The sequence below is a fragment of the Orbicella faveolata genome, unplaced genomic scaffold, assembly GCF_042242905.1.
Source record: "Orbicella faveolata isolate gen_17 unplaced genomic scaffold, um_ofav_v1 contig_46, whole genome shotgun sequence".
Classification (NCBI taxonomy): Eukaryota; Metazoa; Cnidaria; class Anthozoa; order Scleractinia; family Merulinidae; genus Orbicella; species Orbicella faveolata.
The window spans coordinates 16,616,687-16,641,658 of record NW_028301576.1 but is presented as its reverse complement, the minus strand read 5'-3'; the positions used below and the strand labels follow the sequence as shown (position 1 = coordinate 16,641,658).

The following is a 24,972-nucleotide window of genomic DNA, read 5'->3' as shown; positions in this document are numbered from 1 at the left end:
TTTCTTAGGTCGTTTGAATGGTACGGTGTAGCTGCCGGTATCGTATGAATTAATAGGCGTACATTTCATAAATTGAAGGGGTGAATGGAATAAAGCTGTAAGTTATTTTTGGAAAATTATGAGGCAGCCAGGATGGAAATTCCCACCAGCAATTTTCACAGTTTACCCTGGTGTTAGTAATTGTCTCAGATGAACTAGTAATTACTACTAGTTCTTTTTAGACAATAATGAAGACAAGAGTAAACTGTAGAAATATCTGGGAGGTATTTCAATGTTGGTTACCTCAACGTTTTCCAAAAGTCACTTAGAGCTTTATTCCACTCACCCCTTCAACTGGGTCAGTCCAAATTCAAATTAAGTTCGGCTCAAGAAAAGTTTGTTGTCTGAACTGAGCTTTAGAGTTAAAATTGTCAAGTCTTCTTATGGTAAGTGCCGCTGTTGGAAAAATAAAAATTCGACCATTCCTTGCGCCTTGGCGAGTTAAGTGTCTTGATACGGATCTTCGCATGCTAAGATCTGTTGGCGCAAAGAAGTTCTTGCGGTTTGCAAATCCTACTGCAAAGAAGTTCTTGTGGTTGAATTAACTTCTAACAGCAAAGAAGTTCTGACTTGCGTCTTGCAGGATCCTAGCGCAAACAATCCACAAGAAGCCGCAAGAAGTTGCTGGCTTGCGGACGCAAAAAGAAGTTCTTGCACGTGCATTATTTTTGGGCTCTACTGTAATGGTTATCATATACCTGACTAGTCTGCTGGGTATGTGGGTTTTTCAATATTAATTTTGACCAATCAGAAACAAGACATGACTGAGCTAAAATTTATATGTCTAGTCAGCGTGACTAACAAAAAAAATGAGTCCTCAGTAAGGCAGGAGAAGAACAAGTGGGACATGAAAGTCCAAGGCGGTGAGAAGCACAAGAAATAAGGGGGAATTCTGAAACAATCACTGCTCAATATTCTGTACCAAGCAAGAGCCACCAAGTAGCCTAGTGGAAAGTGAGAGTAAGAGGTACAGGAGGGGAGAAGTTCAGACTGGACTGTTTCCCCCCTCCTGTTTTAGGCTGTACTCCTTAAAAATTCTTGCAAATCACCGTCAATCATTTTGTCATACAGTATTGTCAATATTAACCATGTGTTAATTGATGGATGTGTTCTTTGCAGTTTGGCTGCTGACTTGTAATCTAACAGATGCCATGTCTGAGTCTGTAGATTTAAATGGAGAGTGAGATAAAAAATTGAAGGCTTAGAAAACATATATCATGCATGTAAGTTGTAACTTCAGAATGATTATAACTATTATTGTATGTTAATTAAATTATAGAAAAGTTATTTGACTGTAATGATGCAGGCTTGCTTCCTGGTAATGAATTTTCAAAGAAAGGGAAATCTCTTAATTCAACATGCTCTGGAGATTGATTTTGTAATAATACTTAGAACCCTGCAACAAAGTAATTGCTGTTACACTGTACGTGTTGGTGTGGTTAACTTAAAAGGCCATCAGAAGCAATTCAGTTGTGGCTCATTAAAATTAACAACAGCACTGATCTGCACCTTAAGAGCAGCTTGCCGTAACGGTCACCTATACCTATGCAGGATAGAAAAATTCGATTTTCTGAAACTTTATCAGGAAGAATATTTTTACTAACTTATTTCAAAACTGTGCCTTTGAGTTTGTTTGGATTTTTATTTTCTTGTGGAGACGGCCTTACGTATTTTGCCCCAAGAGAGCAAAACTTGACTCCAAAATTACACTTTTTGTTAGCGCTAGCAAGCCAAAATAATAAGCGTGGCTGGAAAAGCTAACCCATAGTACTAAAATATCATCTTTTAGCAGTTATTTAGCATTGTCAGATTTGCATGCAATTTCAACCTGGATTTTAGCAAATGTTTAAAATTATACGTTTTGATGACGTTATGTCACGTCAAAATTTAGGTCAATTTCGTAGACCAGAAAGTCAATCTGGTACGTAGATTTTCCTGTCCAAACTATTTTTCTAGTTAAAAGTAACCTTTAAGCTGAGCTTTTATCGCAAATCGGGTAAATAAAACCAAAAAATTTGAGCGCGTCTCGAAGACTATGCACTTGAGATAATTGCCTGACATTTTGACCTTTCACGCCGCGATTACTATCTCCAACATTGAGCCAGAAATGTTTGCCTGTGAGTCTAACCTCCAGTAAAATAGTCTTCAGGTCTCTAAAAATGGGCTGAAATGGAAACATTGAATGCAACTTTCATATGTTGCATGTACGACACATTTTCAACTGTCGCCAGGTCACGTGATAACCAGTCGTATGGCTGTGTAACCAAACAAACAAAGAAATGGTAACGCAGCTGCGCGACTGTGATGACCACGTGACATGACGACAAATTTCAGCCCATTTTTAGTGCAGAGTGCACTATTGGGATGGTTATGGGAGCTGCCTGCCGCTAAGGAACTAAGTCGCTAAGTCACTATGGCGCTATGGCGCTATGGCTCTATGGCCCTATGGCCCTATGGCGCTAAGGTGTAAACTTTAAAGTTTGTTTAATTAATTAATTTCAATTAATTAATTAGTCTAGAAGCAAGGAATTATTGGGGGTAGGGTGGGAAAGGTACATGTGTACTCTACGTAAAACACATTCCATCGTCGTCACTTAGCTTTGAACATCGCAAAGCTATATATTTGTTTCAGGTAACCCCTTACTCTCCTTGTGGTACCATTCTCCTTAGAACAAAACCAATTTGTCCTAAACGCATGCGTAGATTAGTTAGCGTTCGTGGCTTCTATATTAGGTGAAGGACACATTGCATACGGAATCACGCACAAATGTTGAGTGGTTTTCCTTAACTTAGAGCTCAACATGTAAGACGCATGCGTTCTAGCATCGTTAGTGTTATACACTATGTTTCCACGCGGTATTTTATATATCATGTCATGTGACCAAGGACGGCAGTTATTTTTCAGGTAGCACCAATTGTCCCTTTTTATTGCAAAAGTGAAACGTTACTGTGGCTGCGTAGCTTTTAGAATTACACACAGGTCGGTTCAACAAATATCATCTGCTGTTTTCAATCTACAATAGTGTGCTTGTCAGGGTTCAAATGTATTGTTTCTCCTTAGCGGCTTGTTTATTTCTTGCCTTAATTGTGTCTGTAAGAGAGATCAAAAAGTTCCCAAGTTAGTGGCTTTAACACTCCGCAAATTGTAAATTTGTAACAAAAGAAACCAGGAAAATGCTCAAATATTGCTGCAGACGCCGTGGCACCTGATGAAAGCGCAAATTAATTTAATCAGTCTTTGAGGAGACTCATTCATATCGGCCAAGTAGCGCTGTTTATTTTCAATACTTTTCGTTGAAATGCTTCTCAGCCATCAATATCGTTGTGAGTTAATTTTGAATTGTTTTATTGTTAACAACAAAGGTAGCAACAGAAAAAGAAAGTGGTATTTCGTGACTATCTGATAATTAAATTAGTTCTTGTTCATCCGTAAAAATTTGCATTTTCAGTAAAACAACATCGTTTCTGTTCCGTTTCTTCATCACTACATAAGATATTTAACTTTCTTTCATTTATCTCCAAAAAACAAGGACATCTTCCGTATGTTTTGGAGAAAACAAGGGTTTCATATTACATGCCTTTGCGAGGAAAACAAAAGTATCAAGTTACAAAGTTGGCGTGAAGAGCTAAATTGTCACGTTTGCTGCTTCAGCGTATTATTGAATTTAAAATGAACGAAAATCAACGTAAAACACCAGTAGTAATTAATTTGTGCGTAATTTTTGGACCTTGAATGAAAATACAACCTTGAAACATACACACTGCAAAGGGGAAAAGCCGTAGCAGACTACCAAGGCAGACACAAACCGGAAGTGAACCGAGCAGGGGTGAGTACTTATGGGACTACTGTACCAGAGCTATCAATTGCGCTCTGCACTATCTGAGATTGTCTCGGTAGTTTTTTATCAAGATAGGCTAAATTAAGGTAAGAAATCACCCCAAGTGTTTTTTCAACGGTCTTCCACTAGTTTTCTCAAAGATTATTCTCGATGCTGAATTGTTGTCTGATATTTCGTTGTGTGCGTTGTCTGTAGTCGCCAACTGCCAAATGTATACTTTCTTATTCAAAATAAATATCTAGTTAAAATGCTCATTTGTAGCCTGATCCGTATTTTCAATTACAGTAACTGATCTTAGAAACCTAAAGACTATTTTACTGGAGATTAGACCCACAGGCAAACATTTCTGGATCAATGTTGGAGACAGTGATCGCGGCGTGAAAGGTCAATATATCAGGCGATTAGCTCAAGTGTCTACTCTTCGAGATGCGCTCCATTTTTAGTGCAGAGTGCACTATTGGGATGGTTATGGGAGCTGCCTGCCGCTAAGGAACTTAATACGCTCTGGCCCTATGGCGCTAAGGTGTAAACTTTAATGTTTGTTTAATTAATTAATTTCAATTAATTAATTAGTCTAGAGGCAAGGAAGTAGTGGGGGTAGGGTGGGAAAGGTACATGTGTACTCTACGTAAAACACATTCCATCGCCGTCACTTAACTTTGAACATCGCAAAGCGATATATTTGTTTCAAGTAACCCCTTGCTCTCCTTGTGGTACCATTCTCCTTAGAACAAAACTAATTTGCCCTAAACGCATGCATAGATTAGTTAGCGTTCGTGGCTTCTATACTAGATGAAGGATACATTGCATACGGAATCGCGCATAAATGTTGAGTGGTTTCCTTATGGTAGAGCTCAACATGTAAGACGCATGCGTTCTAGCATCGTTAGTGTTATACACTATGTTTCCACGCGGTATTTTATATATCATGTCAAGTGACCAAGGACGGCAGTTATTTTTCAGGTAGCGCCAATTGTCCCTGTTTGTTGCAAAAGTGAAACGTTACTGTGGCTGCGTAGCTTTTAGAATTACATACAGGTCGGTTCAACAAATATCATCTGCTGTTTTCAATCTACAATAGTGTGCTTGTCAGGGTTCAAATGTATTGCTTCTCCTTAGCGGTTTGTTTATTTCTTGCCTTAATTGTGTCTGTAAGAGAGATCAAAAAGTTCCCAAGTTAGTGGCTTTAACACTCCGCAAATTGTAAATTTGTAACAAAAGAAACCAGGAAAATGTTCAAATATTGCTGCAGACACCGTGGCACCTAATGAAAGCGCAAATTAATTTAATCAGTCTTTGAGGAGACTCATTCATATCGGCCAAGTAGCGCTGTTTATCTTCAATACTTTTCGTTGAAATGCTTCTCAGCCATCAATATCGTTGTGTGTTAATTTTGAATTGTTTTATTGTTAACAACAAAGGTAGCAACAGAAAAAGAAAGTGGTATTTCGTGACTATCTGATAATTAAATTAGTTCTTGTTCATCGGTAAAAATTGCATTTTTAGTAAAACAACATCGTTTCTGTTCCGTTTCTTCATCACTACATAAGATATTTAACCTTCTTTCATTTATCTCCAAAAAACAAGGACATCTTCCGTATGTTTTGGAGAAAACAAGGGTTTCATATTACATGCCTTTGCGAGGAAAACAAAAGTATCAAGTTACAAAGTTGGCGTGAAGAGCTAAATTGTCACGTTTGCTGCTTCAGCGTATTATTGAATTTAAAATGAACGAAAATCAACGTAAAACACCAGTAGTAATTAATTTGTGCGTAATTTTTGGACCTTGAATGAAAATACAACCTTGAAACGTACACACTGCAAAGGGGAAAAGCCGTAGCAGACTACCAAGGTAGACACAAACCGGAATTGAACCGAGCAGGGGTGAATACTTATGGGACTACTGTACCAGAGCTATCAATTGCGCTCTGCACTATCTGAGATTGTTTCACTAGTTAGTGCAGAGTGCACTATTGGGATGGTTTAGGGGGCTGCTGTTCGCTAAGGCAATAACACAATAAGGTGTAAACTTTAATGTTTGTTTAATTAATTAATTTCAAGTAATCAATTAGCCTGGTGGGAGGGGGGCTGGGTGGGGTAGCTATAGGTGCCCGTGGGCATTACGTAAAACGTGTCATGCTTACGTTACTTTCTTTGATAACATGACAAAAATATATATGGTTTTGCAAATCTCATGCTATCCTTCTGGTGCTGTTCTCTTAAGAACAAAAGTAATTTGCTCTAAACGCATGCGCAGATTAGTTAGCGTCAAAGTCGACTATATGTTAGTTGAAAGATACATTTCACACGGGCTACCCACGAACGTTGAATTCTTTTCCTTGTGGTAGGACATAATATGTAAGAGACATGCGTTCTAGCGTTGCTATATTTCAGGTAACGTCAGTTCTCTTTTTTTTGTTACAAAGAATGCTACTCTGACTTCGTATCTTCTGGAATCTTCCACAGCTTGATTTAAGAAATGTCGTCCGTTGTGTGTTTGCCAGGGTTCAAATAAAGAATGGAAATATACATGTATTGCTTCTTCTTAGCAGCTTGTTTGTTTCCTCTTCTACGAAAGAGAGCCAAAAGCTCATATTCAGCTGAAACTTTCCTGCGTTAGTTACATGTCAAACTAGTAAATTTGTGACAAACGGAACTTGCTATCATTGCGGCAGACTCTGTGGCACTTACTAAAACCGCCAATTAATTTTATCAGTCGATGAGGTGACTCGCTCACCAATGTGGGATATAATTTTCGATCAAGTAAAGATCTCTTCCTTCAATACTTCTTGTTGAAACGCTCCTCAGTTGCTTCAGTTGTATTACTCAATAGCATTGTTTATTAGTTTGACGTGGTTTTATTGTTAACACCAAAGCTGGCAACAGAATAAGAACGCACTATTCTGTGACTTCACGTGACTATTTGATAATTACATTAGTTCTTGTTGTTTATCGGTGAAATGAAAATTTGCGTTTTGAACAAAACAAAATCGTTCCTTTTCGACTTTTCAGCAGATATTTAATTTTTATATTCCAGTTATCTCCAGCAGTGAGTTAAAAAAATAGACATCTTTCTTATATTTTCGTGGAAACAAAGGTATCTTGTTGCATACATTGGCGAGGAAAACAAAAGTTTCAAGTTACAAACATTGGCGTGAAAAGTAAAATTGTTACATTTGCTACAAAATGAACGAAACTAAACATAAAATACCACGACAAATTTAAAATCGTCTTGACAAACGGTATTTGTAAGTTATCTTTGGGTCAAGTTTTGCTCTTTTCAGGGCAAAATACGTAAGACCGTCTCCACAAGAAAATAAAAAAAAAAAACAACCTCAAAGGTACAGTTTAGAAATAAGTTAGTAAAAACCTTCCTGGAAAAGTTTCAAAAAATTGAATTTTTCTATTCTGCATAGGTATAGGTGACCGTTAGAGAAATCTGCTCTTAAAAAAGGTGTTAAATTAAATAATTAATATATAATATGTTTACTCCATAATACTATAGCAGATCCTGTCTAGAATTCTGCCTACATGTAGGTGTGTTGATGAAATTAATGAAAGGCTAATTTTCATTAGTATCACCGAACTAGTGGAGTAATGCAAATCCTGCATTTTAATTGGCTACGCTACTAGAGGACAATTAGTAATAGTCCTTGTATAGCGGAATTGCCTCAATCAAGCGTGACACTTTCTTTTGTTTTATTCCCTAATAAATATTTCTTCAATTTTCATTTGCGACAGTTCGACTAGTTGGGTGATACTAAAACAATTAGACCCTTTGTCCTCAAGGGCCATGGGTCAATAGCCCGATTGGCTTCGTCTCATGGGTTATTGTAGCCCTTGCTGGCTATGGGTCTCATAGTTAACTAGCACATAGCTAGTATATTAGTTAAGGCAGCACATACACATACCAAAGAAATTAACGCAGCTTTATTTCTACAGATCATGCAGATAGGTGTACCATCCACACTAATCCGTCACAAAAACAGTCAGAGCTTTTCAAAAATGCTCTTAGCTAGAACAAGAGGAATTTTAAAACACCGGCTTTTCATTTTTGCGTGGACGGAAAACGTTTTTAGATTCCTCTTGGGTAGTGTTGACGGGGCCTACAAAGCAACATACCACAGAATTGAAAGTACTTGTATGATGTTGATAGCTAAGGGCATTTTGTAAATACTTTCCGGTTCTTCTTTGGGTACTCCAGTGTTCCTGTCCGATCAAGAAAAATCAACATCTTCAAATTCAAATTCAAATTTGAATTCCAATTCGAATGGAAGACTCACTTAAGAGAATAATAAAAGCGATCAGGCTGATGTGGCTGCTCTAGAAATAAATTATTGTAATGAGTTCTTAAATTGTACTTCTAAATAAATTACAGTACAATGCAATGCACTTCTAGTGAAAGTGTCAACAATTTGCTGAATGGCAATCTGAGATTAAAAACTTCTTTTTGGCACTAAGTATTAATACAGCTAACTGTAAAATGGAATACTTTTATTTTTGTTTCTCTTAGATCATGACCGGTTGGAGTGCGCTGTACAATGGATAAAATATCTGACCTTGCCTTTAAGTCACAAACTGTATGGGGTGCTGTTCATTTTGTTCTGTTTCTGGTCTCCTGGCCCACGATAATTGGTTTGCTACAGGGCTTGCACTCCACAGATAGGCTGAATTTCAAGTGTGATCCCAAGCCCAGTGACGTCACCCGACAACTATGTTATAAAGACTACATTTCCACTGTGTAGCCCATTGTTAATACCACTTAATTTTGCTCTTTTAATCTGTGGTATTTTGGGTTTCTGTTGGGTATTCTTTATTCTTTACAGTGTCTTAGCACTACGACGAATCAAAAAGGAGCAGGACAGCGATGAAAAGGAACGCTTGTCAAAGCGATTTATGTGGTGGTTTCTTTTTCATGTTTGCATTCAACTTGTTGCTCTTGGTGTGATGATGGGGCTCTTCTATGGCTTCCAGACCCTTCATCTTCCAGAGAAGTACATGTGTTCACGAGGTAACACCACCCAAATTCCCACCAACAAAGTGAATATGACATGCAATGATTTACATCACAGGCAGAAATTCAGACTGAACATTGGCATTGTTACGATTATGGCAATATCCATTGTTCTCTGCATAGTGTCAATTATTCACTTGTTCTTCACAAGGAAAGACTTTCTAAGACAATTGCTTGGAGACCAAGAAAGTGACAATCCTGAAGCAATTCCTTCACGTGAGTTAAGACGAGATTAAAATCTACTTCTATTAAAGTTACTTTAAAGTAATGAGGTTCACCTTAAAGTGATGAGGTGCACCTTTAAAGTGACGTGCTGTACCTTTAAAGTGACGACTTTCTTTTAGTTTTACAAACAAATAGTATTTGATATAAATGTTATGTTCCATGGGGATTTTCCATGTAATGTGTGGGGATTGTCAGCCAAAAATTTGAAATAAACCCTTGAAGGAGACCAATCTGGGTTTGTCTCAAACTTTATTGGTTCGTTGAAAGCTACCATTCTAGAATAGACACAATAATAATAGCAGAAAATGTCTGTAACAATCATGAAGGTGAAGAACAGCTTATTTGACAGCAGAAAAAAAAAGGACTTGCCAAAGAATGGATGACTCCGATTTATTTTTTTCTAAAATTGGATGGCTACCAGTAGTTATTTGTTAAAGATAACTCATCTAAAGCCTTGGGTAAAAATATTAAGAAAACATACCTTGATGTAGTGCTTGCTAATCACTCAGGATTCATGATAGACCATTGTATTGACAAGAATGTTTGATTTAGGAAGCAATGTAAAGATATAGTACACTAAAATAGAGAAAAAAGGTAATTTATGTCACATCCCTTTAATGGGCATTAATAAGAAAGATATTAAAGCTTTTCAGTATTGGTAGTGTTAGAAGATGGTACATACATAAACAATAGCCTCCATTTGGCACAAAAATATGCTCGAATTCGGAGAAGAGAACAGTTTTCTGAGAGCGTAGCTCGAGGAAAACTCTGTGCTTTGAGTAACAGATAATGTCTAGAGACAAATATTCAAGCATATTTTCACGCCAAATGGAGGCTATTGTGTTTATTATACTTCAAATGTTTTTCGCAACTCATGCGGTTATAGCTGGGGAATATTAAGTCACATGACACTTTTAAACCAATCGCGTGCAAGCAAGAGTATTTGATGGATTCTAATAGATGATATTTCAGGGTCCAAAACATTATTTTACAAATTAGCTCAGCAAGTGAGTAAAATATTGTTTTTAATGGGAGAAATTAAAATTCATGTCTTCAAGCCACCGTGCATTATAAATTTTCTTTTTATTATAATTATAGACAAACTAGGGTGGCCTCATGCTTAGTGCGCTCATCTCCAGATCAAGCTGTCTGGGTTCAAACCCTGGCTGGGGAAATGGCATTGTGTACTTGGGCAAGACACTTTACTCTCACAGTGCCTTTCTCTACCCAGGTGTATAAATGGGTACCGGCAAACTTAATGCTGGGGATAACCCTGCGACAGACTAGCATCCCATCCAGGGGGAGTAGAAGTACATGACTCCTAGTCGCTTCATGCTACAGAAACCAGGATAAGCTCCGGCCTGGTGGGCCACTTGGCCCGTATGCAGACTTTACCTACCTACCATAGACAAACTGACTTTTTGTACAAACTATCGTGATAAAGCTCAGAAAATCATATCATCAATATCTTCGCTAGTGGTGATGTGGAAAATACGCTACTCAGGTCCCTGATGTTGTTTCATATAAATTTTATCATGAGTGGTGTATTTTCCTGTGAAACACTCAATGTTTATGTAATAAAAATGTCCAAATGACAGTCTGGAATAATGAGTTCACAACTAAAAAAGAATCATAAGGGGTCTTGAGTTCAAAAAAATTACCAAACTTAATGCTTATTATCAAGAAAATTGATTTGTGAGAGAGGCATTGTGAAGTGATACATGTGCTCAGCAATTCGAAGGGAAAACAAAAATTGAGATTGGTGGCTATCATCAGTAGCAACTGGCTTGTAAACCCAATGATCCTCAAAGCTTTGCGTGCTTTTCTTTTCCCAATGTTAAGATTGATATATTTCCTGGCCAACTGCTTTAAACGAAGATTAACTTCCACTGATAAGCACTGCTATAGATGATTGCACTGTAGAAAAATGGAAGTGTGGGAAAACTGTAAAGTTCTTAGATAAAACCATGTGACACACAAGGGTTTACATATTTGTAGCACTGTGAGAATCGGAGTTTTTGTGGACGTCCTACATTCCCGCAGTTTCAACTTCTTTATCACATATCTGGTGTAAAAAAATGTAGTAGTGTATTTGTTAAGTTTTGTTAATCTAAGAGCAAATTTGTTGTCGTAAATAACAATTATTTCTTTATGGGTACCAATTATTTAATGAACACAATCCATGATTGCCCTTGGTGATCAGGTGTGACAGATGTTAAGTTTACTGAAGCAGTTTTTTAAGATGGTCAATTTGACCAGGTTTTCTCTTACATTTCTTAGGCACATCAACAGGCGAAGACAGTTCACAAAGTGACCATCCAGATGCTGAAGGAAGCAGAACTGCAGGTACTATTTTAGGGACAATAGTTCTGGATTGCATGAACGTGTTAACTGTGAAGCATGCTGGGACTTTGTCACGTGCTCCGCAAAATCATGAAAAGCTGGAAATTAAATGACATCATCCATATCGCTAGTGAGGATATGGAAAATAAGCCACACGGGTCGCAGCTGCATTTCGTATGAATTTTACAAGTGGTGTATTTGCTATTAAAACACAAATAATAATGTCTATATAATAGAAACATCTAAATTACGTTCTCTATTAAAATTAATGATGATTTCACTAGCAAATAGAGTCATAAATCAATGGGCGTAGCGTTTGAAAAACTTGCTAGAATGCTTGTTATCAAGAAAGCTGATTTATGAGAGAGAGGCATTTTTAAGTGTAACGTGCTCAGCAATTCAAAGGGAAAACAAAAATTGAGAGTGGTGACCATCAGTAGCAATTCAAGCCGGCTTGTCATATCATTGATCCTCAAAGCTTTGTGTACTTTACTGTTTCCAATATTAAGATTGATATTTCTGGCCACTTGGTTTAAACGAAGTTTTAACTTACACTTATAGGCACTGCTATACCATCACACTGTAGTAAAATGGAAGTGTGGAAACACTGCAAAGTCCTTACATGTATACTTAAAACTGTAATGACCTATTAGGGTTTACATCTTTTACCACTGAGAGAATCAAAGTTTCTGTGGACATCCTACATTATCCCCGCAGTTTCAACTGGTGTAAAAAATATAGTAGTGTATTTGTAGTTTGTATAGTGTGATCGTCGGGGTGAGGGTAGTTCTGAAAAGAACTATTGTTGGTGACTGACGTTTCGACAACCTGAGCGGAGGTCATCTTCAGAGTCAATTGAATAGTATTTGTCAGTCGATGATGTTATAAGTCTGGTCCGTTAAACGAGTTACAAGAGTCTTTCAGCCAATACCATCATGGCTATACTGACCAATCACGTTTAACGGACCAGACTTATAACATCATCGACTGACAAACACTATTCACTTGACTCTGAAGATGACTTCCGCTCAGGTTGTCGAAACGTAAGTCACCAACAACAGTTCTTTTCAGAACTACCCTCACCCAGACGATCACACTATACGAACTACTGATACTCCTGGGTTCAAACCATTTACTAAGTAGTGTATTTGTAAAGTGTTTTTGAGCAAGTTTGTTGTAAAGCACAGTTATTTCTTTATGGGCACCGATTATTTAATGGGCACACTTCCATGATTGCCCTTGGTGATCAGGTGTTAAGTTTTAAGATGGTCAATTTGACCAGGTTTTCTCTTACATGTTTGTAGACACATCAATAGGTGAAGACAGTTCACAGAGTGGCCAACCAGATGCCAAACGAAGCAGGATTGCACGTACTATTTTAGGGGCAATAGTTCTGGATTGAGCATGTTAACTGTGAAGCTTGTTGGGACTTTATCACTTAGTGAAAATATGCGCGAAATTAAGAGAAGAGAACAGTTTTCTGAGAGCATAGCTTGAGGAAAACTGTGAGCTTTGAGTGACAGATAATGTCCAGAGACAAATATCCGAGCATATTTTCGCAACAAAAGGAGGCTATTGTGTTTATTATCCTTCAAATGTTTTTCGCAACTTGTGCAGTTATAGCTGGGGAATAGTAAGTCACATGACACTTTTAAACCAATCGCGTGCAAGCAAAAATAATTTCTTTGATGTATTCTAACAGATGATATTTCACAGCGCAAAACATTATTTTATAAATAAGCCCAGCAAGTGAGTAAAATATTGTTTTTAATGGGAGAAATTAAAATTCCTGTCTTCAAGCCACTGTGCAATATAAATTTTCTTTTTATTATAATTATAGACAAACTAGGGTGGCCTCATGGTTAGTGCGCTCATCTCCAGATCGAGCTGTCTGGGTTCAAGCCCTGGCTGGGGAAATGGCATTGTGTACTTGGGCAAGACACTTTACTCTCACAGTGCCTTTCTCTACCCAGGTGTATAAATGGGTACCGGCAAACTTAATGCTGGGGGTAACCCTGCGACAGACTAGCATCCCATCCAGGGGGAGTAGAAGTACATGTACTCCTAGTCGCTTCATGCTACAGAAACCAGGATAAGCTCCGGCCTGGTGGGCCACTTGGCCCGTATGCAGACTTTACTTACCTACCATAGACAAACTGATTTTTTGTACAAACTATCGTTATAAAGCTCAGAAAACGACATCATCAATATCTTCGCTAGTGGTGATGTGGAAAATACGCTACTCAGGTCCCTGATGTTGTTTCATATAAATTTTATCATGACTGGTGTATTTTCCTGTGAAACACTCAATGTTTATGTAATAAAAATGTCCAAATGACAGTCTGGAATAATGAGTTCACAACCAAAAAGAATCATAAGGGGTCTTGAGTTCAAAAAAATTACCAAACTTAATGCTTGTTATCAAGAAAATTGATTTGTGAGAGAGGCATTGTGAAGTGATACATGTGCTCAGCAATTCAAAGGGAAAACAAAAATTAAGAGTGGTGGCCATCATCAGTAGCAACTGGCTTGTAAACCCAATGATCCTCAAAGCTTTGCGTGCTTTTCTTTTCCCAATGTTAAGACTGATATATTACCTGGCCAACTGGTTTAAATGAAGATTAGCTTCCACTGATAAGCACTGCTATAGATGATTGCACTGTAGAAAAATGGAAGTGTGGGAAAACTGTAAAGTTCTTAGACAAAACCATGTGACACACAAGGGTTTACATATTTGTAGCACTGTGAGAATCGGAGTTTTTGTGGACACCCTACATTCCCGCAGTTTCAACTTCTTTGTCACATATCTGGTGTAAAAAATGTAGTAGTGTATTTGTTAAGTTTTTTTTCTTTTTAAATCTAAGAGGAAATTTGTTGTCGTAAATAACAATTATTTCTTTATGGGCACCAATTATTTAATGAACACACTTCCATGATTTCCCTTGGTGATCAGGTGTGTCAGGTGTTAAGTTTACTGAAGCAGTTTTTTAAGATGGTTAATTTGACCAGGTTTTCTCTTATATTTCTTAGGCACATCAACAGGCAAAGACAGGTCACAAAGTGAGCATCCAGATGCTGAAGGAAGCAGAACTGCAGGTATTATTTTGTGAAAATATTTCTGGATTGAGCATGTTAACTGTGAAGCATGCTGGGACTTTGTCACAGGCTCAGTAAAATCATTTAAAAGCTGGAAATTTAATGACATCATCCATATTGCTAGTGAGGATGTACATGCAAAACAAGTGCAAGAGATGCATTTTATCGTTTGACTTACTGGAGAGGTAACATGAAGTAATGTACATGTAATGGGCGCCAAAACAGTTTTCGAAGAAAAGATAAAAACAACATAATTACACATTTAACTTTTAAAAACGTGTGGTTGCCCCTACATTTTATGCTATGAAATGGTTAAGTGGCAAGCCTATTGAATGCGTGATTAGTTTCTGGTTGCGAGGATTTAAGCTATTTAGACTGTATTTTGGCTATACCAGAGGAGAGCTGTTAGGGACGCTAAATAAGCGCTTGTGCGACGATTTGGTTTATTAAAATCATACCAGAAGTTGTTTTTATATTAATTACCTTTCACCATAGTTTAAAGGCTAATTATCTTGGAAAAATGAATAGCCCAATTACTCAGGTCTTCTTTTTCCACATGGTCCTAATCTGGGAAAAGGACCTTACGTTATTCAAAAATATGGAAATCTGCCAGTTACTTTCTTTCACGTTGTACACCAATTCTGGAAAAGAAAAATTTGTTTGGCAAAAGGATTAAACGAGCAGGAAATTTAATTTTGTTTACAAAAATAATATCTTATGAGCTGAAGCTCGTGTGACACATGGTATTGAGCAGCATTATCGTTTCATGTCTCAATGAAGGATAGTTGATGTTTTTATCACTTGGATTACTGCGTTCGACAGAACCCAGTTCTAATCGCGTAATGCATAAAAATTCGAGACCTGTGTATCTATCTATCTATCTATCGGGGGACACCAATTTGCCCCTCCCCCCCAAAAAAAAATTCTTCGGGGGCGAATGACGTCATGTCCATGCTCGTCGCGTCTTCATGTGCTCGTTGCGTCTCCATGTGTTTATCTGCTGTTACCGGCTAGTTGCGTATTTGAAGTTTGAAGTTAAAGTTATGGCGTTAAATGACCTTGAAGCTAAGATTTATTGATGTCTTTACGAAATAAGTATGACTTTTGAGACAAACACGAAGGTGCAGTTCGGCTGCCTGTTGTCTACCGTCTTGTCTTCGACCGTACTTGCATTTGTAACTATGCTTCGACCAAAAACCAACAATGCTTCATGCGGAGTAAATCGATGGATGAAATGTGTCGTTTCACTTTGTTGGCTTTGATTTCTGTGCGCAAAATATATTACTTTAACTTACTGAGTTGTGTAGCTCGGCAGATGGCCATGATTCGTGGTTATAGAACCACCTTACCGAGTTGTCTAGCTTGTTATAGCGGGTTAAATTAATGGAAACAGAAGCCGCGCATTTAACTAGAGAATGCTGGTATGTAAACAAACACCTAGAAAGAATGTTCAGCTAGTTAAACAGCCTAGTGAATAACAGTTTATTTATTTTACATGAATGTAAGTGATTACATGTACGTCGTTGTGGTCCCCTTTAGTCTCAGGTCATTGTTTTGAATTCATGCTAAGTTTACGTCAAAACACGAAATTTTGAAGGCCTACTATTGTTGCAAGTCTACGGAAACTGGCACTGTCACGCAACGTTTTGAACAATCGGCCATCGTAGTCCATACAGGAGACCTCTTCACTGGCATGGACCTTGATACTATGATATATCTGTCTGTGTTAATTTTTCGTGAAAAATCTTGATTTTAGCAATAGACAGAGGTTGAAAGTCAGCTAGTTAAATCATTTAAGGTGTAATGACAGTGACAGTGTCGAACGCACTCACGATCTTTGATTACCACTACATTGTAGTTATGTATTAAAATTCCATCATTGGTTAACTGCAAGCTTCTCCTATTTCAGATACAGATCCTTTTAAAAAAGGCAAACCTGGTGACCGTGAACTAGATGATTTGGCATTACAGATTAGTGCAGTGTAGAAAAGACTCGGAATTCGCCTTGACATTTCTCATGATGTATTGGAAGGAATAGCTGCTAATGCAGAAGATAAACCATTTCAGATGTTACTTCGCTGGAGAAATACAACAACTTCGGCTACACCTTATCGTGAACTCTTCGAGGCCTTGTGTCATAGTAGAGTTGGGCTGAATAACTTGGCCAAAAAATTTTGTTGTAAGGAAACTACATGATTCACTTTCTTACATGTACAGTACAACATCTTGAACCAGGGAAGTCAGTATTTTGTGAAGTAGGCAGACCCCAACCCCAGCTACTTTTTTCATTTCCCCGCCTACTTGAAAACTAAGTGACAGCCCTGGATTAAGGAACATATTTCATTCTTTAAATCATATATTTAAGTAAAAACGTATTGTGGCAAACATATCAAGGTTAAAAGAAGTGTCATTGTGAGAAAACACTAAATGATGCAAATCAAGGTGTTTTGGTTACTGCTATGAAATCATCCCCATAGGTACAGATTTAGCTAAGGAGGGGCCCTAAAGGTAACGTTATTTCCTCTAGGAGTTCTGACAGCATCCCCTGTGAAATTGTGAAAATCTAAACAAGCTCACACAGGATTGCTATGCACCCTAGAGGCTTAGAGACAAAATTTAATGTCAGTTTTAGGTACTTATCCAGTGCGAAAACGTGAAGAAACTGCTCACCTACAGCTTATAGGTTAATCTTTTAGCCTTTTTTTACATGTAGACCGAGTGGCAAGTAGTAAAAATTAAACATAAGTGAAAAAAAAAAAAAACTAAAATAGACTTTGCAAATGACTGTGTCCTGCATTTTAAAGCCCCAAAATAGTATAAATTAGGTCGAGCTTCTATTGAGCTAAACAAACAATTTGGAGACAAAATTCTGACAATATTGCTACAAAAAACAAGAACAGAGAAACTAAAAACTGTTTGGGGGTAGAGCTCTCTTGTAAGTTGAATATTTGATTTTAAAAAATCATATTCCATTGTGTTTGTTTTAATTAAATTAATTAAATTAATTAAATAAACTTTCCAAAAAAGAGAACTTCACTATTAAGAATTATTTTCCTGATACAATATCTACTGTTTTTCTGTAGCTATCCATACTTAACGAACCCCTACAGTGATGTCCTGTTATTTCTATAAAGCGTAGTTCACTATTGTGTGTCATTTTTACCAGCACAGTCAAATTTGACAATGTGTTTTCCTTGCAGACATACCAGCTGGGAAGAGAGAGTTCCCACGTTCAAGTAACCATCCAGATGCTAAACGACCCAGGTTTGCAGGTACTGTTGTTAGCAATAATTGTAGTTGTATGGCGTGCTGAAGCCCACTGTCATGCTGTGATGCTGTTCTTCATGATGGAATTTAACTTCAGCTTTGCGATGAAAGTCAATTGGAATTTTCAGTCCTGACTAACACTTTCTCCATGTACATGTAAATATTGTTATCGTTAACTCCATTTCAAGAGGATTTGTTTAAGAAGCTAGGCTTAAATCTCATCTTCTCTTTCCCCTATCTTACCAGGCTGAAATTCTCCATGTTTTCACTCCTTAGTATCAGCTAAAAACTTATATGCTCTTTAAACATGAAACTGTCCCTTGCACCCTTGAAAGCAGGCTTTGAAATATTCCTTTTGTTACATTTGGTATCTCAAAAGTCAACAGAAAAAAATTAACCAATCAAACAGTTGGTTTAAAAGTTGCTGAGGGTCATTAACCCATTAACCAATCAAACTGGCTTTGAGGGAGAATGGATTTTGTGTCACTTGAGACGCCATCAGCTTTGGCATCATGATTGTATTCTGGGTAATTTCTTAATTATTTGTTGTTGTTTTTCAGTTGTTTATTCCTCTTTAATGTCAAAAGAGTTATATTATAATAGTGCATTTTTATATATATATTTTTTTCAGTTTAGCCTAAAAAAAGCACAGGGGTATTTTTGCCGCCGGTATAGCAAAAACAAAGCTTGTGGCCTAGGAGTGTCATGGCCCTTGTGTACAAAATGGCACACTTACATGTAATTCCTGGTGTGCTCGTGAAATGCATTGTGCGTTATGGCACTCTAAGGCCAAAATTAATGGTATATTCTTGTTTGTTTGTCTGTTTGTCTGCCTTTTGTTTGTTTTTGTTATACCATGTACTTTAATTTTAGGTTAAATTGAAATACCCTAAATCCTCGAATTAGCCCCTCCCCCCTTGAATAAGCGCCCCCTTCGAATAAGCACCCATCCTATCAGCTGAAATTTCAAATAAGCGCCCCCTCCCCTTCCCCCATTTTGTAGACGAATAATGAGACAACAAAGGATGTATAGTTTTCGTCATGTAATATTGATACATTGTTTCAGTTTGTAAACACGTTAAGTGAACACGTTGAACACGTTAAGTCCTGACGGTGCCGCGATTTCAACTTAAGCTTTTTATGTCAATAAACAGCTTATGTTGTTGTTTGCGCGCAGATGATGTATCAAAAAGTTGATCATGTCAGGCCACGATTTGGGAAAAATTAAATAAGCCCCCTGCTCCTTGAACAAGCGGCCTCAGTCGTCTTCTAAATTTGAAATAAGCGCCTCGGGCGCTAATTCGAAGATTTACGGTAAAATATATAAAAAATGAAAGAGAGGAAAATATCTACTTTCAGAATAAGACACTCAATTGAGAAAAACAACCAAAAATAAAGAAATTATGCAAAAATTGCCCGGGCACCCGTAGGCTACCATACACGTCAGAAGACGTTTTTGATGATTATCTAATGAACTGGGAAAATGTCTCACAAGGCAAATCTAAACAGGCATGATGGGATACATTTTACCAGAGATACCCACAATACATCTACGATTTTTTTTTTTCCTGTCGTAATCTAAGCACAAAAATGACCCGTTTTAAACCATTAGTAAAAAACTACTCTGTCTATTCGTTGAAAATTTTCCCTACGGGAACAAAAGGAGCTTATAGGCAAAAACAAAAAAAACACACACACACAAAAGAGACCGACAAAGGCCAAAAACCAAAGGAAGATGAATAGTGGCATTCTGTTTATCGATACCCTGAATAACGTTTGGCAATTAGTAAATTCGATTTCTTCACCTTTAGTGTCATTTTTTTTCTCTTTTTGCACGGCATGGCAAAAGTTTAGTTTAGCCTTTGTTCTGAACTCTGCAATTTCTTTTCCATTTCTCACTGGAAAGAGAAAAAAATATATATATATGTAAGCGGATTCCATTGATGGCAATTAAAATTCGGGCTATTTAAAAGCCTGTGATGTCATATATTTTACCAACCCTTAACAATTCCATGCGTGAGATGCCAAAGGTAACAAACCTCCGATCAACAGGAACAAAAACTTCATCCCTTTTACTTGGAGCTTTCTTGATTTTGCAATCAAACGCGCGCTAGGGACTGGCACCAGCCACTTTGATGTACACAACCACGAAGTAGTGTCCTCAGCAGGGACTGTCTGTTATTGTGGGTCAACCTTTCATCCGTGCGCTTTGGTGTCTTCCCTTGAAGAAGCATAACCTTTCCTTCATCTGCCTGCTAACCATGCAAACTACCTGCACACTACAACAACAACTCTGACAGCTCTTTTATCCTTGTATTATGCCTCTTTATAAATTCGTCCTCAGTTCTGTTCTTGAATGTTAGCCCTCTTGTGACATGTTTTGAAAAATTCGGGTTATTTATAAAACCTTTAATATCATATACCTTAGCAACCCGTAGCAATCCCATGGTTGAGATGCCATAGGAAGTTATCACGCCTCCGATCCACAGGAACAAAAACTTCAGTCATCCCGTTTTTACTCGGAGTTGTTGCCATTTTTCCTTCTAAGCTGCGGTTAGGGACCATTACAGTACTACACAAGCACGATATAGTGTCCTTAGCAACCCCTTATCCGTGTGCTTTGGTTCCTCGCTTGAAGCAGCATAACCTTTACTAAATCTGTCTGCTAACCATACAAACTACCCGTAGCTACTCAAGCGCGCGCTTGAGCTCCCCTCCATCTCCCGCACATGTTTTTTGACATGACAAATCTTTTCAAAATCCTTCCCCTGCTCTCAATTGTTATCGCGAAATCTCGTTAAAACTTTCTGTGTGGAGATTAGGCGACTTAGGACGCGCAAGAAAAACTGCGAACCGGGGGAGGGGTTTGTAAAGATTTGTCGTGTCAAAAAGCGTGTTGGAGAGGGAGGAGAGAGCGAGAGCGCGCTGGATGACGCGTTTGGGATTAGGGTAACAGAACGATCATGTTGCGAAAAGTTATTTGAGAAAAAATATGGAAAAAAAACTTTGGAAACGACGCTAAAATTCTCCGACTGTCCAGAAACTATTCAAAAGCAAATGTTTTAAGTTGTAAAAGAATCTTTCGACTTCGGCTTGTGTTTGCTTGGTTTCGTGGAAGCTGCGAAATATAGAGATTCGAGCGAATATTTATACTCCCTGTGATTTAACTGCCGTATTTGTTTCTCGTTTTCACAGAACCCTTCAACCTTGAAAAGTGCCAACAAAAGCTGCAGTCCATATATGACACCATGAGCAAGGTGAAAATCATCCCGTGGGACGAAAGCTCTGCCATTCATATTGATTATCTCTACACAACGCTATCCTGGGTCAGGGATGACAGGAAACCCAGTGGGGTGACACAAGAAGAACTTGAAGACTACACCGACATATTCAAGGGCGACAAGCATCATCCTAATCCAAAGCGACTTCTGGTGTATGGACGGCCAGGTATTGGAAAAACCACATTTTCCAAAAAGACTGCTTTCGACTGGTCGCGGCAAAGAAAAGAAATCCTTAAGAAATTTGATGTTGTGCTGCTGATTAAGTTGCGAGATGTGTGTGAGTTGAAAGGTATCCGTGATTTTCTAAGAGCTTCCAAACTGCTGGCTGGCGATGAAGTGGTTGATGATGTCTATGAATACATACTTCGTAATCAAGAAAAGGTGTTACTTATTTTGGATGGCTATGATGAGTACTTCTGTTCTGGAGAACAATCACCTGTCCGTGACATTTGGGAGGGCACGCAACTGGGTGATATCCACGTGATTATTACAACTCGAAAAGAGAAAGCCGACGAGTTAACATACCACAGCCGCGTTCAATTTGAAATAAACGGTTTCAAAAGTGACAATCAAGTCAGAGCGTTTGCGAGCAAGATCCTGGGTGGTGAGAAAAGAGCTAAAAAGTTTGTAACCTACTTAGTCAATAGAGGTTTGCAAGACTTGGCTGAAATCCCACTTCTTTTGTTGATGCTCTGTACAGTCTGGAAGGAAAACCACTCTAAGGAAATGCCAAAATCACGGGCTCACATTTGCCAAAATTTCATTGAAACTTTGATCCTCCACACTATCGCAAAAGATGCAAAAGCAACGCAAGAGGAAGGTATAGATGCCTACAATGTAGAGCTTTGTGGACTAGGCAAGCTTGCCTTTGACGCTCTTTTGCAAAATGTTCTTTCTTTTCCTTTTAGCAAACTGCCTGACAGCATTTTGAGTGAGAAATTAATCAAAGTCGGGTTGTTTCATGTCCTCAATGCTGCAACATTTTTGAAACGCGAGCAACATGTTCATTTCATTCATAAATCAGTACAGGAGTACCTTGCTGCTTCCTATCTCAAGGAGGAGTTGTTAAAAGAAAGTACAACCTGTCTGTCCGAAGTTGACTCATTTGAAAAGATTGTCAAGATGATTGAAGTTCTTAGATTTGCCTGTGAGCTGTCAGCAGATGCGGCATGCGCCATTCTAAGTCATCTGGGGATCGTAGGAAAGAAGGAAGGCCTGACAGAGTACAACTTCACTGAGACACCTTGTATTCAAGACTTGTCTGACAATCAAGTACAGTTTCTAACCCTTATCTTACGTAGCTTTTTCTCATGCGCATCCGACAGGAGGCGTGATCTCTATCCTACATTTTTGGCTTACGTTGGTGGTGTTTTATTTATTAGTTTTGACCGGTTGCATAGCGTTGCCAATGAGCACATGTTGAGGTCTGCTGCGGCGCCAGAGTTAATCTTCTTCTCTGGCGGCCTACATACAGAGCAAAGCTATGGAGACCTAATCAGCGTACTAGAAGACCTCAGTGCAGTTATTGTCAGCTGTTCGGGCGAAAAGAAAGCTTCGGATTTCCTAAAGAAGTATTCATTACCAAACGTATGTGATATTTTTCTGAAGAAAGAAGAAGGGAAGACATACCTGTATATTGCTCAAATTTGGCCAGACTCTTCATTTCCCACTGAAATGTTTAGGGAGCTCATGTCATCGCCAGAATCATCTCAGAGGAAGAAGCCAGTAGATGACCAATCAAATGAACAAGACGACAGTAGCGCTTTGTGTTTGACTGAGATCAGCACTGCTGATACTCAGGCTACTCAACATTGTCTTTCCTGTCTCTGGAACATTGGTGTCTCTGTTAAAGAAAGGCAAGAGATGGAGACGCTTATTGACGTTCTATCTTTTGTGACATCTCCACGACATGTTGACATTGATGGTAACCGACTGCGTGCTACTGATCCTGTGTTGGTGGACACCCTGGTCTCACGTATTAACTTTACAAACAGACTCGATTCTTTAGTACTTACGGAGATCAATTTGACAGCCAAGCGTGCTACTGTCATCACCAGATCTCTGTACCAGGCTCCTAACTTGTGTTTTCTCAACTTGTCAAGGAACCCTCTCTGTGAAGGAGTAAGTGATGTCACGCGACATCTCAGCTGTGTTCCTCACCTGGAGGTGCTGGTCCTTTATTATGTTAAGATGACAAAGAAACAAGTGAATGATTTGAGTGAAGCTGTGCGTCAGACCGAGATCAGGAAGTTGCGGTCATATTACCATGTAAGTTTTGTGATTTTTGTTAGCATTCGTCTCAACTGTTTACCGTAATACTGGATATTGCCGAGATATTGATTTGGCATTATGTTTTGTTTTCTGGTTTTGCCGAACGAGCGTCAAGTTTAAAAGTTAAAAGACGAGGGCAAAGTTTTTTTGGATGAAAAGTGCTATAAATCAGTCCAAATTAGTTTTTCTGATGAAAGCGTTAATTTTTGATGTAATATAGGGATGCAATATCTATTTTAGTTTCAATGCGTACTTTGTTGTGGCTCTGCTGTAAACCTGTGTGTTTTGCTGGTACGCTGCTTAGCACTGGTATCGCTTGTCTTCTGAGACTCTATTGCGCATTTCTCGGCAATTTTTCATTCTCCATGGCATTTAAGGGAGTTAGAGTTAAAGTCGTTTATCGGTTTTATATTCATCCCGAAACGACATTTCATGGCGGACACCACAATAGAAATACATTTATTTTGTGGCAGCTGCTTCTTTCTTTAGGTGCAAATAAAAATAGGCGTTAGTGGGGCATTCAGAGGAATTGCAACGAGTGATTAAATTCTAAACGCGTTAAAACGCTTTGAAAAGCTAAAACAGATACAAAGGAAGCCATTTAAATGAAGCGTAGAACCTTGTTTCAAGTTTTGAAAAATAAATTCTCAAACTCAATAATAATTCATGAAGTTAAAACAAAGAAAATCACAACCGTGAAGGAGGTTTGGATACCCGGTCTTAATTAGCATAGATTTTGATGATTTTACTTCTCCGTTTACTCCTTAGTTTTTGTTTCGATTGAGAAGATATATCAAACACTCGAGACGGTGTTTCATCGGCTATCCAAACACCTCGAATTTCGTCAAAAATACTCCGCTGCGCGTCGTATTTTCAACTCTCTTCTCGGTGTTTGGATATCCCGATGAAACACTGTCTCTCGTGTTTGATATGTTACATCAAGTAACATGCAATCGCATGGTTTCCTTCTGTGGCTTGAACAGGAACCACTCATCAAATGTGGTTGTAGCGCTCGTTTAAGTTTTGATAGTCGTCGAAAATTTTACTGGTGCTTATTTTACTTTGAAAGAGAACTCGGACATCCGCCAAGGGCCAATCCCGGGCGGACAGGAAACACAACTCTTGGAATCAGTGTTTTAATTAGATAGTGTTTTTTAATGTGAACAACTTGCCTTGGCTTCGACGATGTAATGGACAAGATTTAGTAATGTCGAGGAAAAGGCTGTTGTTATTCATCGTGGTAGATGCAATAATAAAGTGTATTATCGTTTGTCTCACGATGTAGTCACTTGAGATGTAGATCGCGACGTTTCGACTGCTTACTGCTAGTCTTCTTCAGGCGATAAGGTCGACTGATTGCACGGTATCATTTATATCACAAAGGACGGCTGTGATTGGTGCATTTCGATCCTCCTATTGTTCCATTGTTCCGGCGAGTAACTGTTCCCTCAGTGGTCCGTTGTTGTACCGTTCTCCTGTTGTTGTGTTTCTTGATCGTGGGTATCCATGCTTCAGGAATTTCAATTCCACTATCCCTGTTGATGTTGTTAGGGTGAAGTCTTATGTGAATAGCTTCCTTGACCCTACGTGTGTACCA

General features: G+C 38.3%; 1 protein-coding gene across 2 annotated transcripts in view; it reads left to right on the top strand.

Annotated features, from left to right (window-relative positions):
• The window catches only part of LOC149098655 (uncharacterized), a 179,104-nt gene that overhangs the window by 148,147 nt on the left and 5,985 nt on the right, over window positions 1-24,972 (top strand). Inside the window, exons 1-4 of one of the 2 annotated variants that reach the window (XM_089278313.1) lie at window positions 14,480-14,556; window positions 16,466-16,735; window positions 17,757-17,828; window positions 21,019-23,372. In XM_089278313.1, coding sequence (XP_089134439.1) covers window positions 16,624-16,735; window positions 17,757-17,828; window positions 21,019-23,372 — 2,538 coding nt within the window. In that variant the 5' untranslated portion in view covers window positions 14,480-14,556; window positions 16,466-16,623. Of the gene's footprint in view, window positions 1-14,479; window positions 14,557-16,465; window positions 16,736-17,756; window positions 17,829-21,018; window positions 23,373-24,972 lie in introns of those variants that run through there. The other variant, XM_089278310.1, reaches the window with a different exon arrangement.